This window comes from Sylvia atricapilla, chromosome Z, assembly GCF_009819655.1.
Source record: "Sylvia atricapilla isolate bSylAtr1 chromosome Z, bSylAtr1.pri, whole genome shotgun sequence".
Lineage (NCBI taxonomy): Eukaryota > Metazoa > Chordata > Aves > Passeriformes > Sylviidae > Sylvia > Sylvia atricapilla.
In genome coordinates, this window is record NC_089174.1 from 77733710 (window position 1) to 77752076 (window position 18367).

Below are 18367 nucleotides of genomic sequence, written 5' to 3' on the forward strand. Positions count from 1 at the left end.
GAAGTAGGCAGACAGTGTTTTTCCATTGACAAATGAGAGGCTCCTTTCGAAAAATTAGCCAGGAAAAAACCCCAAAAAACAACAAAAGCAAGCAACCATTAAAAAGTTAGGGAACAAGAATTTCCACCTTCCCTGCATCACTAGCATGTGACAAAAAGATACTCCACACAAATCCAAGTTAATAGTTCACTGGTAGTGCCTCCAGGTCCAAAAGACCAAGTTATAAATATTCAGGCTACATTGTTTGGAGTTGCACATGGTTACATGAACCATTCCACTAAAACCAGCCCTGGTGCAAGCAGACAGGGACTCCTTTACCTCCTCCATCAGCATCCTTGCTCATTCTAAGCCAATTCTAAGCCAGAAACTGAATTTTGAAAATCCATCTATTAAATGAGGTGGGCATGAAAAAGCACTCAGAAGAGCAATCTTTTCAAAGTGACCTAAAGCTCAAACACTTAACATAATTACTGCAAGAGTGGCTTTTAATGCTCTGGGTTGGAGAGAGGTAAATTTTCTAAACATAAACATTTTCTGTGAAAGAACATCAAGTTCTAAAGAAACACTTCTTCCCTTTTCTTACTATGTTACATATAGTTACTAGTTACATGTGTATTCTGTACATTAATTGTATTTTCTTGGTGTAAATTTGTATTTTGATAATTTTCATATAAGCAGTGAGTCTTGTAAACATATTTACTAAGTACTGCATAACTGAAAAGCTTATTTGACTAAATCTGTCATTATGGGGAATGCTGAAGTTAGCAGATTTAAGTATATTACTGTGGAGAGCTCACACCTTTTGTTATCCTCAATTAAAACATTAGTAACATCAGTAAATCTTACACCAACTGTAAGCTCCACACATGGGCATAACTAAAAGGACAAGTTTATTGCATTAAATCTGTGTTAGCTACAATCAGATTTTTGAGAGGTGCATATGTCAAGGACAGTTACTCACAAGTTGTATAGTGGTCATGTACTTTTTCCACCACAAATATTTATGATAGGCTGGTCCCAAAGAACAGATTCCATAGTAAGTGTACATGACAACATGCACAATACAGTTCAGCAAAGCATGAAATGTTCCTAAACCACCTGCAGAAAAACAAAAGGTAGTAATAGTATTATATTTAAAAAGCCACTGGGGTCCTAGCAGACTGTTTTGAGCCAGGGTATGAAAAAAACATGCACCACAAAACCTAGATTTGACTAACCCTCAAGGTATTTTACCTGAATTGGGTTGATACCTGTTCTGACAAGTCGTATCAGTTTCTTGTCTCAGGAAAGGTTTACCTAAGCATTCCCAAAAAAGCAGTAAACCCCATCTGATTCAATTACTTGTAAAAACATTTTAGTGGAATTTTTGTTCTTTGGGTTCATTTTTTTAAATTATTTTTTATTAAAACACATACTTGATAGAGACACAGAAAACTTAGTAGAAAGCATTCCTCCTGGTTTTTGCCTCCCTTCTAGACATCATGATGAACTTCAAAAAGTTGTAGAGGATAAATAACAAGTCTCTTCTCAATACAGATTTTCCAGATTCCCAGGGAATGACATACAGTTTCAGACAGTAATTTTATGTAATCATGAACAAGGGTCTCACAAATCCATTGTCAAACTCAAAACATACTTACAGTGAAAGGTAAACTTAAGTTTGGCTCATGTTGGGATAAATTTATGGCTGAAACTGATAACACATGGGCATTTAAAAGAACAAGTAAGGAAACATTTCCTTTTCCATTGGATTAACCGTGGAGCTACATGATCCTGTTCAAAGTAGCTTTATTTTAATGAACACAAGAAATTAGAAGTAAAAGTGATCCAAGAAGCAGCAGACAGCAAAGTATTTTTAAAAGAAACATGGACATGAAAACAATGATCATCAAAAATAAAACAAGATTACATAAAAGGAGACGTTTAGTGAGAAAAAGAGTGCCATTTTCCCATTTAGAATCATTCCAATTAAAAATAAAACACATTTTGTGTTTTTAGTAGCTCACACTAACCTTCCAGCTTGAGAAGACATATCTCCTCCAGCTGTGATTGCAAACTTTCTTTGAAACTTAGCTATTTGTATTTTCAAAAATAATTTGAATGTTCTTACAGTTCAAATACACATACTTTTTTTGGCCTGTGCCATGAACATTCAAAAGAAAAAATAAATAGCGAAAGCAGAGAAAAAAGGAACCTACACAACAGTACAAAAATATGCTCCAAAAAGCAATATTATAGTAAGCATCATTTTATAATTCTCTATTTATATCACATTAGGTAAAAAACAGCATCTCCATCCAAAACTGTTAGTTTTTTTACAAACAGGTTGAAAACTTGACAGATCTGCTGTTTAGAAGGACAGGCACTGATGAAACTGAATACAAGGTAAACATCAGCAGGACTGAAATTCTTGGAAAAAAATTAAACTCAAACAACAGTATTTGGAAAGCTAAGTGTAAAGATAAGCAATACAGTTTTTTGAATAAACACAGCTCTGCATAAATATGAGGGACTATTAGTAGCAGAGGATAAAACAATTCTTGCACATTTTGCTGAAAGTATTTGTCAAATTGTCACATGGGAAATTTGAATCTGATGCAAAATCAGAAGCCTGTAGCTGGTATACTGATCCAACATCCAGATAAAAAGTAGAAAGTTAATCACCTATAAGTGGAAAATTTTCAAGGTTGAAGAGGAGGGACTGCTATTTGCTGCAGGTTTCCCTTTGCAGACCTATAAACACACTGGGGTGTGTAAAAGAAAACTATTCAGTTTTAATATTAACTTAATACCAGTCACTCAGCAAGATCTGAAAAATACATAATCAATCCACCACTTTCCTAGTAACAGAAAATCAACAAATACAACAAAAGTATATCCATTTATACACATGAAAAGCTGCACACTGGAAATGTTCACAAGATCTACAAATTTTCTGGAGTGCTTTATGGACCAAACAGACACTAACAGATCAGACTGAAGAGCAATGGAATAACTGCTTCATCAATTCATCACCAATTTTGTGACAAAAAAAAAAAAAAAAAGAAAAAACACAAAACATGTTTCCAGGTAAAAAAGTATGAAACCCCACTCTTTCTCAGTAGAAACTCCTAAAAAAGATTAAGCTGTCCCAGAAATGGATTAATAAATGACTGTGCATTTCCCCACTCTGTGCTTTTCAGACTATTCTCATGGTAAGTTGTATTTATTAGTGATGCACACTGATAATGTGGCATAGGAAAATGGATGCAAATACACACCAAGCAGGAAAGGAGAAAGTGAAGGCAAGCTGATAGTGGTAAAAGAATTTAAATTCAAATATGTTTCTTTAATAAAGAAGGTCCAGAAAAATATTTCTTTAGTTTTGTGACAGCTGAAGTATCAGGTGTAAATAAATCACACACATGCTACCTAAAGTCAGTAAAAGTACCTGCAAAAAAGACTGAATAATTTCTTAAACAGGAAAAAAAAAAAGGAAAAATTGAAAACAGTCCTCCCCCCACCTCAGTTCTAACATTGCTATCTCCTCTAGCACTTAGGATTTTTGAATAACTTCACTGTTTCCTCTAATACTGTTTTTTGCTTGTACCCCACCCTCTTCTCTGCACCTCTTCCTCCCATAAGAAATCAACATGAATAAAATGCTGTCAAATAGGAAAAATGAGTAATCCCTACCCATTTAAATAATTATGGTTATCTCAGTTGTTCCATAAAATATTGCAGAAGTCTAAATTTAAAAACACTGATGTTTCCAAGATGTTTAATTCTATTTCTTTTTTTTTTTTCCTACCATAGGTAACTTTCACTACCAGAAGGTATGTTCGCCTTAAACTCCACTCTCTCTCTCTCTCTCCATACCTGCAGCAAATTTGACTCCAAACCACCAGGTCCATGGCATGATGGAATGATGAAAGACATGCAGGAATGTAACTTGGTTGTTTTTCTTACGCAGCACAAAAAATATCTGAAACAGATTTTTAATGAACAGAATGTTACAGAAGGTAATCAATCCCAACATATTTAAAGAAAAATGTACACATCAGTGCTGGCTGCTCACTACTATACATTTAAGAGTTCTTCACAGTTACAGTGTTGACAGAAGAAGGAAAGCTGAGTGTGTGTCTGACTATGCAAACTAGTTTTCAAAAAAACTAAAATCAATAAGGAAAATTCACCTGTGAAATCTCAAAAGCCAAGGCAAGCTTTGAAACCAAATGTCAAAAGTTTAGCCATCACCTACATGTTCAAAAAAACATGGAAGATGGACTTGCTTGGATTGAGAAGTCTCTACAAACATCAGATTTTAAGTCCCCTAAACTATTAATGAAAGGCCATTTGAGAAAGTTAACTGAAAGAATAACAGTAGGAAATACTGTGTTAGAGAAATAGCACTTTACTATGAACTCTGACTTAGCTACCAATGGAAAACATTAAAATGCTACAGAATATATGTAGATATTCTCGATTGATATTGAGAAGGCCCCCTTCTAAAGAACAGGCATCAAGGGAAATGTTGAGGGAAGACAGCAAAAAAACTGCAAGGAGAAGTTGGGTCATGGAAAGGGTAGTATCAGATGGTAAGCAAATAAACACAGAAGAAAAGAAGTCTGGTGTGCCAGAGAAAACATTTGGAATCAGCAGATACAAATACAGCTAAGAAATTACTTTTGCACTAAAATAAAAAAGCTGACAAGAAACAGGTACTTAATTGTCTCTACTCAAACAAAACAAATTAAAAAAAAAGAAAAAAATCAGGCCCAGGACTAATTAAAAAGGAGCACTATATCCTGTGGAGAATAAAGGCAAATATAGAAATATACTTTTCAGGATTTTCCAGTTTTAGCATTCCTGACACTTCCATTACCATTCCATTTGGTTTACTCAGTAAGATCTTCCAGTGTTGAATCATGAACATTTGCAGATGAAAAGCCTGATAGCCAGCTTTGCTCAGAGGATGTTGAACATCCTCACTGCTCATGAGTCAGCTCCTGAACCACCACTATTATGCCCCAAACAACAGGGCAAATAGAACTGCAGCTAATTCCAACACTCAGAAGCTGATTTGGAAATATGTCAGTCAGTCCCATCTGGTGCCAGTCTTGTGAAGATGGCTGCTGGTGGTGAACGAGGACTGCATTCTGCTGCAATTCACTGCTGCTCAGACTTTGTTTAAATCGTTTAGAGTGCCAGCCTGACCTCAAGCATCTCTATAGTCACAGCACTCAAGACAATCTCAGGAATTGAGAGTAAGTAGGTATGGCAACTTTGTCCTGCATTCAGAGCTGCTGATGATATGAATGGAAGAGATAAAATCTGAAGATGATGTGAAAAATATATTCAGCATGATCAACTGTTTTTTATCTGCGGTGTTGAGACAAGCATTGTCCTACCATAACAGATTAATGTACTCAGCTGTTAAATAGACAAGTTATCTAGACTTCCTAAATATTTAAAGGTGTGTTCCCTCATTAACATTTTTCCTGATAATGAAGGAAGAGCAGTGTAAAAAGACAATAAGATACAAAGAGATGATAGGGGTAAACATTGTGATAGTATTCTAATAATTGAAGATTGGAGGACTAAATAAAAAGCAACTTATATCCTCAGCCCTGAGCAGCACCAGTTCTTCTGCTGTGGAAAAGAAACAGAACCACTTCTTTTATTAGGCTACAAATACTTACAGTGTCTAATAATTCAATGAACTTGGAAAAGAAGTAAAGCCAACAAGTTCGCACCATCTGCAAGAGTAAAAATCAAACTGTCAAACCATAAAAGTCATAAACAAAACTAGGCTGGACAAATAAGTATCTATGTAAAGGAAAGTACTGAGTCAAGTGATGTTCCAAGACTGACAGAAATATTTAAATGTATAGTTTGATTGTTTTTTCTTTAAAAACACAAAACCATTTTTAAACTTAAAGGAATTTTAAAACCAACAAAAGCAAGCCAATGAATTCCTTGCCTCTTTCTTTCTCCCAACCAACCAACCCGTCCCTCACATGCTCTACATTATGCAAGAGGGGCATTTCCATTTCGTGCATTCCACTCTATAACAGTGCATTCAAAAAACAGACTGTTCAAAAAGCATTTCTAAAAATAAAGTAAATGTATAACATAGTACTTTGAACAACCTGGTCAAGTGGAAGGTGTCCTTCCTCATATCAAGGACATTGGAACTAGATCACCTTCAAGGTCACTTCCAACCCAAGCCATTCTATTGTTCTATGATAACAATTTGCCTTTGTCTTTGGCAACTTACTCTTAGAGCTGTTGGTGACCTCGAGTAGTCAACAATATCACACCGGAAAGAGTATCCTGTGGCCCAGCCTGACATAAGAAACTGGTGGAAAGAAAAGGGCAAAGATTAACGTTACATCTTTTGAAAAATTCATTAATTTTAGATTACTTTTGCAATCACTAAGCAGGAGGGGAAAAACAATATTAAAAACACCTTAAATCAGCAACTTTGTCAATCATCTACCTGTGTGTGGGATAGCTACCACAAAAATCCTTTGCTGTTGCAGATTAATGAATTTCTAATTCCAGGACCACACCCATAGACAAGAATTTTCTTCCTACACCCATTATTTCAGCATTAGTAACTGAAGAGAAGAAAGAGATGCATCTCAAAACCAGTGTTAAAAAAAAACTTACTGTGTAAGTCAGACCACAAAATCAAATATAATTATTCTGAACATTGCTATCACAGCTATCTTAATACAAAAATGAATACAACACAGCATCTTAATACTCTAACAAAATCAGTACAACAGAAAGCCATTGCTAATTATCATTAAAGACAATGAACAAATCAATATGCATGATATACATTTAATATCATAGTTTCTAAAATTCTGCTTAGTTAAATTTCATTAGTTAAACTTCTGGTTTAATTAGTTTTCCACTCATATGAGTGACAAGAAGCTACAACTGAGAGCACACACATGACCAAAAGACTGTAAGTGCCAAATATAGCATCATTTCTCTTGAAATATATTAAATTTTAGGCAAGAGCAACAATATTTGTATTATACTTGGCTTATTCTACTGCCAGAATACAAAATAACATCTGTATTTTAAAACTTTATGATGCTTCTCATTATCACCATCCACTCATGCATGGTAAGAGCTTCACCTGTCCTAACTGAAGCAGACTTTCATCCTTTTAACTTCCTGAAAGAACTGATTGCTTAAAAAAAACCCCCTTTTTTTTAAACACCAGCACAACAGCACAGTACTAAAATACCATCAAATTACTTAGTTCCAAAAAGGGAAACAATCAGCTTCTTGCTGACCACCAGACAACACAGCAAAAATTCAGTTGGTTACACTCTGTCCATGCACTCATGAAATTGTAACATGGAAGTCTTGACAGCAGACTTACTGAATACCTTGCCAGAATAGTGTCAGATACTAATAGAGGTTAAATTTATTTATTTTATTGTTTCTTTGTGGGGTTTTTGGTGGTATTTAGTTTGTTTGTTTCTGAGCTTTATAAATAAAACCAAACTTGGAACCAAATTCCAAAATTAAATTCGTCAATTTTTTTTAAAAAAATCTAAATAAAAAAGCATTCAGCTTGTCCACCACTTTCCACACAACAGTCATGACACAAAGTAACTGCTGCTGCAAGTGGTTTTAGAGAGGTTAGAAGAAATGTCAGATTCACTGTAACTCATGATAAGATTCATGCAAATTAAGCTAACAGGAACACATCCTGCCAGTTTGGCACAATGGTCTGACAACTTTTTATTACTAGGTTGCCAAACCTGAAATCACCACATAGCCTGACAGTCATGCACAGGGTCAGTACTAGCACACTGATGCTTCACCAAGCAAACATGTAAGGCTGTCATTCTCCCAACGCCACCAACGAACAGCAACACTTCAAAAAACCCCACTAAAGCCCACCAAATCCCAACAAACAAGTAAAGCCCAACAGCAGCAAAATCTCAACATTGCTTTTGAAAAAAAAAAAGCTATTTTGGGGTTGTGAGGAAAATCAGTGTTAAAGATACTCATAATCTGGGCTTCGTGGGGAAAGCAGGGGGCAGAGGTTGGAGGTTTTTTGTTTAGATGGGTTTTGTTTGTTCGTTTAAAGGAAAAATGCCTTGAATTAGATTTTGTTAACCCCTATCAATGTTTCGGTTATTTAAAAGGCAGATCTAACTGAAGATTATTTCATAGTAGACATACTCTATACAGTGTTTGAAACATCAGTTGTTCCTTCCCCTTAAGGACAGGTTGTTACATTATCACCTGCTAGGACAGAAACAATTACAAAATACTAAGAAAAGCATATTGTTCTGCTTTACCTGTCACAGTACAATGCCTTTAAAAGATAAAAACTTTAAACTTTTTAGATTATGTATAATGACACAAAACGTTTCATGTTCTCTCTTTCTGGGTATGATTTATTCTCTTTTTCCAAGAATTACAAGTTTAGCATACAGCTTGGAGGAATATAATTACTGCCATGACAATATTTTTTGATAATTGCAGTGTGGGAATTATATTAATTAATATATAAATTTATTAAAAGTTAGTTGTTAAAGACATGAAATATATAAGTACATTAAAAACATAGTACTTACTTCGTAAGTCATATATAAAGAGAGGGCTACCACACTAAAATTGTAAAACGTCATGATCTGCCTGAGTTCAAAAGGCTTTTTATTTTCCATGAGTTTGGGTCCCAAGGAGGTGACAAAATAAACGTAGGTTCCAATGATAAAAGTTGTTGGAAAAGGTGAAGACATGAGTGGCCAGCCTTCCAGTCTTGGATCTAGAGGGCATGAGGGAAGAAAAAAAAAGAAATCAGATGTCTACAGTACTTACTAAAACAGCTACAGAAAAGTCTTTAATTCATGATGGTCTAAGTTTTTCTGTCACCAATCATGTTTCAGAGTCCATTCACCTCAAATCCATACTGATTAGATTACATGGTTTAACCCATGTAGGATTCAGTGCCTCTTTCTTCACATATAATGAAAAGGAGACAAAGAGTGACATGATTTTCTGTCTTTACAGCACAAAAAAAAAATCACACACTTTCATACAACAAGAAAGTTATAATACAACAAGCAAATGTTGCAAGGTACCCCACAGCTATGCCAGAGAGCTGTACTGCGGAGGCACCTCCTCCTAAGCACAGCCCACTCCCTCTCCCTGCAGATGAGGCTGGCAGGTATTTCATCTGAGCATCACCATGATTCCACTGCACCCTTCTGTGGTTCATCACAGAGTCCCAGATTACATTTCTCCATAAGCAGTTGAACTGATACAAACCTCATGTAATTTTTATTTTCTTTAATTTTTTATTCTGACTTTTGGAAGATTTGGTTCAGAATGATCCCAAACTTAACTACTGACTTAGTAAACTGTTGCTTTCATGGTTTGCTGCTGTACTCTAAGGGTAAAATTATACTACGGTTATTTTCATCAAGTGTTTAATTCAGAGCCAAATGTTTCAAGTCAGCGAATTTTCAACCCACAGCAGTCAAGCAACCTTTCACCCATGAGACCCTCTCATGTGGTTAACAGCCACTGGAAGTGTGAAAACAAATTGAGGAGGAGAGCACATTACAATGCTGCTCACAGCTTGTAATGTTCCAGTGCTACTGCCCACAGACCAAGGAGGACTGTGACCCACAGCATGAGGAATCTGCTCATGTGCACTGCAAGAGAACCACCATTTCTTCACAACTGACTGTTTTTGTTGTATCCACCCTTGCCCTGCTCCTACCAAACCTTTCCTGCTGTTCTTCCCAGCCTGAATGCTGAGAAAACCATGTTCCACCACCAACACTATGATACAATATGCCAAATACAAGCACAGTTGGGTATGGAGACAGCTCAGGTTCTGGAGTCAAGGATACTGCAGCAGAAAGGCTCACTCCATCTCAATCCACTTCACCACATGAGCCATACTGATTAAACTCCCCACTCACTTTCAGGCTGTGCTTCAATAGAACAAGAAAAGTGGTGCTCAGCTATAATAAAAAAGATAAATCAATAATCTTATCTATCAAACCTTAACCACTTCTCAGTTTTTTTCCAGGAATTAGCTGATCCCTGTCACTATCTGTCTACCACAGTGAGAAACTCTAAGACTGATGGGTCTTAACCCCAAAATTGAGGTCTTCTGTATCAGGTTTTGGTAAGCATACAGAATAACAAGAGTGGAAATATAAAAGTAAAGTGTGATCAATATCCCTTACTAACTGCAACAAGAGACTAATATCCATTTTCAAAGTACCACTGTGATGGAATTAATTACTCTGAGGATTAATTTCAAATACTGAAACTTATCCCGGCTTGGATTTTGGGTTTTTTTTTTTCCCTTTTGCAAAAGCAAAATGCAGTAACACCATATGCCTGCATTAATTAACTGATAAAATGCAATTGTTTGGTAATGAAAAAGAGTAAAAACTATACATTCAGCACCACAGGAAAAACTCAAACTATATATTCAGGCAGCCAGAGACACTGACAGGAGAATCACTGCCTGCACCTTATTTACACTGAGTTTATGGATATAAACTACCTGAGTTTTGTTTACTTCCTATTCTAAAATGCAGAAGCTAGACTGCCGTGTTAATTGGTAGCCTGGCAAGTCTTACAAATATTCACAGGATGACAAAGCTACTTCTAAGTTGATAAACAGCACACCTAGCATAGCTGCACATTGCTATTCAAAATTATTGGGAGTTAGTAAGTTTTAGATTTAAATGACTCACCAGCATCTTTAATCCATTCATCATACAGTAGTATAGCCTTTGATGTCAGATTGCTAAAGGCCATTTTCACTTGATTTTTATGATGCTGCCTGCAGAAAACAAACCAAAAAGAAATACAGATTTTTGTCAATAAAGAAAGATTAATAAGTTTTTTTGGGAAAGAGTTTCAGGAAACAAAGTGTTAAAAAAGAGAAAAGGCTAACAGAGCACCATATGCGAAATACAGATCAGGAAGCACTAGCTGGCCACATCCCACTATCCTTGGGTCTAATTTATAGCAGAGCTGTTATGCACAACAATATGATTTTGCAATCTGTACATACAAACCAGGTGCTTCCGTGCCATAAAGTGTTATCTCAAGAAACTGTGCTGTGGTTAACCATTACAGTTAAGAGGTAAATATGAATGAACAGCAGATGCTTAAATTATTTTTATCACCATCTCCACCTAAAGTTCAAGCTACTGATATATGATGAAGTCTAGCTTTGCAACACTTATCATTGAAAAAAAAAATTCTAAATAAAAAGTATTCCTAAAGTATGTGGGAAGGAGAAAAGGTACCAACGTGTCAGGAAACTCCTTTTAAATACAATAATTAGCCATGTTTTAATTAGTATGCAAATCCCACTCTGATGAATCAACTGTTTCCACACCAGAATCATGGAATGTCATAGTACCAATGGCAATACCATTAACCCACAAAAATTATCCAGCACATACACTTTGCATGCAGTACCTCCTACTTATGTAAAACTTTTCAGAGAAGTATGCTTATATGAATACTGATTTTTTTCTCCACAATTAAGCACACATCAGCCCTTCCCTTGCTCCATCCCCCCTAGAAAATACCTTTGAAAAATTCCAGCACATTTGACAGTGTTTCTCCCTACTCATTGAGTGTCTCACTTTACCATATGAATTCTCTCAATACCCCTGTGCAATCTTCATACTGTGTTCACCTTTATTTGTACTATTTATTTATTATTTCAGGCTGCAGCACACCTTGATAACCATTCCTCCGGCAGCCCTTCTGCATCTCCTCCAGGCTGTATCAGCTGCCAGTTGAGAGAGCCAGTTCTTCCCTCATAATGGTAATACATCTCTCTCCTCAGATTTCCCCACTATCATCTTTTCATTTATCTTCACCTTCACAGTCCAGAAAAACAATTTCACCCTTATTTCTACTTCTACAAGTACATCCTGTTCACAACCATTTTGCAGGAATTTTTAGCCATTACACTAAACCTTCATTGCAAGATGCAACACAGACAAGCTTGCCTCCATTAGAATTCATCTGATCTACCTCATCTCCATTCTCATTTTGCTGCCCATTTGTCTTCCTGGTTGCACTTCTGTCCTGTGTCTCTGAATATCTGAAACCACCACCAATTTCACATTTGGAAACTATTCCGTCTGCAAGTCTCCTTAAGTTTACATTTCTAGAAATCACTCTCCAGCATCAGCATTTCCCAACTCAATGTCACTGCCTTCATGTTGACCATTTTCATGCATCCTGTATTCATATTACAATATTTGCTTCAGTGCTCTAAGCTGATAAAAGGTGCTGACAAAACAAGAAATAGGGGACATCTTCTTTCTTTACTAATGGAAACTTCTTTACTAATGAGGAGCACTCTTGCGTTTGACACTAGCAATCACATGAGAGAAAGGATTTTATGGTTAGAGGCAAATCATAAATACTATTGTCACCTTGCTCCATAAGCCAACTATGGATATACCAAACACATGTAAATCCTACCCTGTCCTGAACACAGGTACTTCAGAGTGCTCAACTGTGACAGCCAAGCAATTCAGCCATAACTGATGCTGGGGAGGAATCATTAAAAATGTTTACTTTATAAATAACTATTGTATTAAACTGTTAGATAGATTACAATAAATTATCCTGTTAATCCAGTATTCTTTCAGACACATGAGAACAGTTTGTCAAGAGAAATGGCATGGCAAATTGAAAATACTTCATGCAGTGGTTATAACAATTCTAGCCAAGCCCACAGAAACCTTGTGCAGAGTATTTCTCAATTTTTCAACAAATATATTCATTCAGTACAAACAATCATATTATATTTAACTGGTTCTTTGGTAAGAAAAGTAGCTTACTGATTTCACTGCCAGTCAGTATTCCCACCCTTGCATTACAGGAACTCAGAATGGCTAGCTCGATGTGCTGACCAAGACTAAAGTTAAACAAGAAATCTGCTTCAAAACATGCTCTTAAAAATCCAGAAAATTCAGTGTAGATTCTGGCACTAAATCAATTGCCATTTAACAGCCATGTATTTGGTTTGCATAGCCAAGCTTTGGTAGTGTGAGGACTACACTGTGAGAGGCTGTGAGAAGCTTCCTCAGTGTGCAGCCGAGCCAGAGATGGTGGCTCCAGAGATGGATGTGCCACTGGCCAAGGCTGGGCCAATTAGAAATGGTGGCAATGCCTGTGTGACAACAGATGTAAGAAGAAAAAACACCTAACGTTTGTGCAGTTTTAACTGCCACCAGAAAAAAGCAGAGTGAAATGTGGAAGGAATAGACCTGCAGACACCAAGGTCAGTGCAAAAGAAAGCGACAGGAGATGTTCCAGACACCGGAGCTGCGGTTCCCCTGCAGCCCCTGGTGCAGACATGGTGAGGCAGCTGTGCCCTGCAGCCCATGGAGATCCCTGGGGATGCAGAGATCCTCCTGCAGCCCCTGGAGGAGACACAGGCCAGAGCAGGTGGATGCCTGAGATGAGGTTGTGAACCCATGGAAAGAGAACTGGAGCAACACTGGAGCAGACTGTGCCTGAAGGATGCACCCCATGGAAGAGTGACCCACATTGCAGCAGCTCATGCAGAACTGTTGCTTATGGGATGGACTCACACTGGAGAAGTTCATGGAGAACTGTCTCCTATGGGGGAGACCCCACACAGGAGCAGGGAAAAGACTCCCTGGACAGCAGCAGAAACAATGCGATGAACTGACCAGAACTGCCATTCCCCATCTCCCCAGTGCTCTGGAGGGAGGAGGCAAAGCTGGGAATGAGAGGAGGGCAGAGAGAAGGTGTTTTAAGTTTTCATTTTACTTCTTACTATCATGCTCTGATTGAGTTAGCAAGAAATTCAATTGTTACCTTTAATTCAAGTCTGTTTTGCCAGTGATGGTAAGTGGTGAGTGATCTTCCCCAATTCTTATTTTAACCCATGAACCCTTGGTTGTATTTTCTCTCCCCTGTCCAGCTGTGAAGGGGAGCGAGAGAGAGGCTTTGGTGGGCATCTGGGACCCAGACAGGGTTAACCTACCGCAATGGGTTTAGGGGGCTAATTGTTACACCTTCCTACAGTTGTCACTCAACAACTGCGAACTCACAGGTAGACAATTCTTTACATTTACTCACTTGGCTTCTCAACTTCACTTTTAATTTTTGCATCAGAAGTCAGACAAACATGCTGTCAGCATTAAATAGCAGCTCTTACACCTGCCAGGCATTGGAGCCAGATGCAAGACTTTATCTGCAATCAGACTATTTCCAATAGATTTCTTCTAGTTGTAGCAGAAAGGCAGATGATGAAAACAGTAAGACTGGCTCTTGCCATACTATGTTGATGGATTTGTCCCACCTCTCCTAACCTCAGCATTCACAGCTCCTCCTCCTTTAAAACAGTCCTCAAACGTTTAGACAGCAGAGGCTCTCAGCATTCAGGATTTTGTTTCTGTTCATAATCAAGCAAGATACAACTCCACTACAGTTACCAAACTTCTTCTGAAAGCTTTTGGAGTTTAGTAACTTGAGAGAAGGATTTACACAAGAAGTAGCCCCAGACTCACCACACAATAGCGACTGATCAATTAATCTGAATCTAAAGGTAAGCAAAATACAGTAAGTTAACTCCAGTTACTTTAAGAAATAATGCCTGCAAGAAAGATAGTGCTGTTCAGAACTTTCCTACATTAAAAAGATTTATTTAAAACCAACTTTTATATATGACATTACTATTTTACTTTCAATGTGCTTTACAATTCTACCTATTTTCTTACCTAGCTACCCAGTTTTCCTTCATATATCCACTTCTGTGAACAATAGTTTACATTAATGTTAGGTAGTCAGGATAATTTTTTTGTTAACCACCTACAAAAAGAGAGTTAATGGCAGCATGGAAAGTATTTTTTCTTACCTTTTTACACTTATTCACACACGTTCATACACACTGGAAAATAGTATGATCAAAGCCTGCTTTTTTTAATAGAAGAGTGAAAAAAAAAAGGAAATCACATGCCTACACACAAGATAAGCAACTAGCTTGTGCTTCATCAAAAAAACCCAAACCATTTTTAAAGACTTTTTTTTACAATACAACTGTGTTGTTAAGAAGTAAAGTCATAATGCTTTGACCATAATGCAATCTTCAAAAATGTTTGGCAGTTTTGTAAGCTACAGAAATTATCTTCCAAATGTGAGACTGGAAAGAGTTCACCTGAAGGGTCAAAGACTTGGGGCCAGAGAAGGCCATTTGTTAAATACAGTTTTAGTTCTTCATACTATAAACTCATCTGCCCATTATGCATTTGTATAGCCATAGTTCAGTCAGGAAAACATACATTTGGTTTACCTACCTGCTAATGTACTTACAGAATCAGTACACCAGCACTTTTATTTCCAATCTTCCCCTTTCTGCTCATACCAAAATTTAAAAATGCCTTTAAAATGCACAATAGGTTGTCCAGTTTGTAGCAAACTCTCTCAAAATTAGGTAACACTAGCAGACTCATTTTCAAAATTGGATTATTTTAAACGATATATTGCAAACAATTGAAAAATGTAGTCATATAAGTAGCCCAGCTTGAAAAGTTCTAAACAAGAGGCAGTTCTCTCAAACATATGCAATTGGAAAACAAGAATCAAAATCACCTCACAAATGTATGCAAGATAATCAGTTCTTCAAAAGAAACAGGCACTACTTTTCTTTTTGTCAATGGAAATAGTACTGTGCACCTAAGTTCAAGTTAGTGTAGAAGCATAATTTCTGAAGATTTCTTTAAACAAATGTGCCTCCACCGCCATAAAAAAGGAGATGAAAGTGAGGCTAAGGAGGAAAAGGTTTGTGGTAAAGAGCAAAGTAATCTGCTGTGCTCTGTTTGCCTGCAGCTCAGCAGACAGCTGGAAGAGCCCACTAATGCAGCTGAGCTAAGGCACACAGCTTGGCAGAACAAGTTCCAAGCTGGACCATTACCTTTACTGGAAAGGCAAGGACAGATAAGACTGTTTACACCAACAAAAATGCCACAAATACTACAGCAAACCATATGAGAATGTCTGACGATGAGGAGTGGTAAGGAAACAAGCTGTTGGAAGTACTCAAGTTCACTTAGCTCACAAACTTATTAGTGACTTTTGTAATGGGAATTACTGGTATGCCGCAAATATTCCTAATTTTTAAATGAGAACAAGAAGTTTTTCACATTCTTTTGCTTAACCCACATGAAAGATATTTGCCATTCTTTATGTTCATTTATTCCCCTTACATAGTTTTTAAATAATAAAACAGGTATCAAGATTAACTTTTAAATGTTATTTTTAAAACAATTGTTTTATGTTAATGGCTACTGAACAAAATAAATACACAAAAGAACTTCACCAAAAAAAACCCCAAAAACTCAATAAAACAAAAAAAGAATTAAACACTCTAATGTAAGTTCTGTCACTCTAAAAACCAATTTTCAATTCAGTGTGAACTTAAAACACTTAACATTAAAAATTTACATTCGAGAAAACCAGTTTATTATTATTATAAAGAGAGACAAGATACTTTTACAGTGATCCCTCAGAAAATGCCTGAAGATTATGACAACTCAGTGCAGATTTCAGTGGTCTGATTTGCACCCAGAATAGGTCCCAAAAGCAAAGCTTCTGGAGTATCACACCTAGCCCATACACACCCTACAGCCCATACAGTGATGACTGAAGGATCACCCACCCTTGCAGACCCCACTGGAAGCGGGGGAGAGCCTACAGAAAGCATTGACCCATGCAGGTCTGATTTCAAAATTATAGCTTAAGAAATGGCTGTAATACCAGCTTATATATTCAGGCACAATTATGAAACTTTCATGTTTCAGAATCACTTTGTATACTGTTGTTAAATCTGCTCTTGAAGTTCAGAAGGTAATTAAATTAGGACGTTTCACAGATGGTATCTTAAGATTTACCTGGGAAATACCAGCTCTGCCCTTCCTATTTCCCAAGGCTGTGTGTTACATAATTGCAGTTGTTTTAACTACATTACTCCCTTATGTCACATGGCAAGCAACTACAAACTGCCTATTATATTACACGGATTACTCACCCATATTCTGCAACAAAGTTTTAAACTTTACCTGGGTGTCACCTGTTGTTATGGATTTTGCTGAGAGAAGTTTCTGTCACTTTTTCCATTTTTATGCCTTCTCTCAACATTCAGACCAGTTTTCAAGAGATTAATCTCACAACGCAGGTTTACTACATTCTGCTTAAAATTTAGATGGCTTTTTCCTTTTTGTTAATATTGCTTATAAACTGCCTTTGCTAGACAACAATGGACATCCTAAAAACAGATTACAGAAACTTTATTAGAATATCTACTTACAAAAGTCCTCATTTGAATCATTCAGTAAGGTATCTAATGCTTATCTTTGTGTAGTCGCCCTTACTGAACTTTTTGCATCGCACTTTTATTTAATCCTTTTCTTTTTAAACTAGCATCAAATCTGCTATTTACCTATGTGACTGAAGTTACCCTAGCAGAACTAGTGAAAAGAGGTTTCATTTCAACCACACTTCACACTGGTTTTCTGTCTAATGGATTTCCCATTCTACTGCTGTGTAAAATAAAGACCAGTTTGTATTTGCTTCCACGCCTCTCTATGAATTGTTAAAATAACAGATACTGAAGACCTCACAGCAAAGCTGAACAGTAACAACAGGCATGGAAAATCCCCTTCTTATGTGAACAATTTCAGGAGTACAGCCCTGATTTTACCCAGCTCCCAGCCAGAATTACAGGGGCACCCTCCTGGATCACACACACTGAACCAGTCAGCAGTGTCTGAATGAGGAAGGTGCCCTGTGCAGTCCAGTCCCACAGCATCACTGCCAGCAGGTCTGCTCCAGGCAGCTGCAGGATAAGCCACAGCAATTCACCAATCCAAATGAAAGCTTAGGCTTTGAGACAGAAAAAAAATATTTCTCAGTCAACTCCGACTTGAAAGGCTGAACTGGTTTGTGCAAAGGAAACATTAAAACTCACAAACTGAAATGCCACAGGAAGGGAGAAAAGTGGGAATAACCGCCCTGTCATAGATGCCTTTAAGCTGATAGTGAAGTCATGTAGAGAGGCCACATCATCCTCCAGTCCTGCCTACTCACAGACAATCCTGTAAAAGACCCCCAGTCAAGAACTTCACATGCTCCACCTCAAAAAGTCATCACTCTGTCCACCAGGGACACTCTACAAGATGAGATGTGAAGCTCCAAAAATTACCTTGTGCTACAGTAAGGCAGGAAAAGACCTGTCATCATCAGTATCTTAAATATCTTAAATATATCACCTGAGGTTGCAGGGATGCATATGGAATGATCCTAGGGACTAATCTCCTAC

The 18367-nt window shown here is 37.1% G+C and overlaps 1 protein-coding gene across 1 annotated transcript in view; it reads right to left on the reverse strand.

The window, feature by feature from the left end:
• The window catches only part of ELOVL7 (ELOVL fatty acid elongase 7), a 31688-nt gene that overhangs the window by 1210 nt on the left and 12111 nt on the right, over positions 1–18367 (reverse strand). Inside the window, exons 2-7 of the mRNA XM_066338552.1 lie at positions 10740–10828; positions 8595–8785; positions 6260–6340; positions 5682–5738; positions 3859–3964; positions 962–1098 (exon numbers count right to left, since the gene is read on the reverse strand). Coding sequence (XP_066194649.1) covers positions 962–1098; positions 3859–3964; positions 5682–5738; positions 6260–6340; positions 8595–8785; positions 10740–10803 — 636 coding nt within the window. The 5' untranslated portion in view covers positions 10804–10828. The remainder of the gene's footprint in view (positions 1–961; positions 1099–3858; positions 3965–5681; positions 5739–6259; positions 6341–8594; positions 8786–10739; positions 10829–18367) is intronic.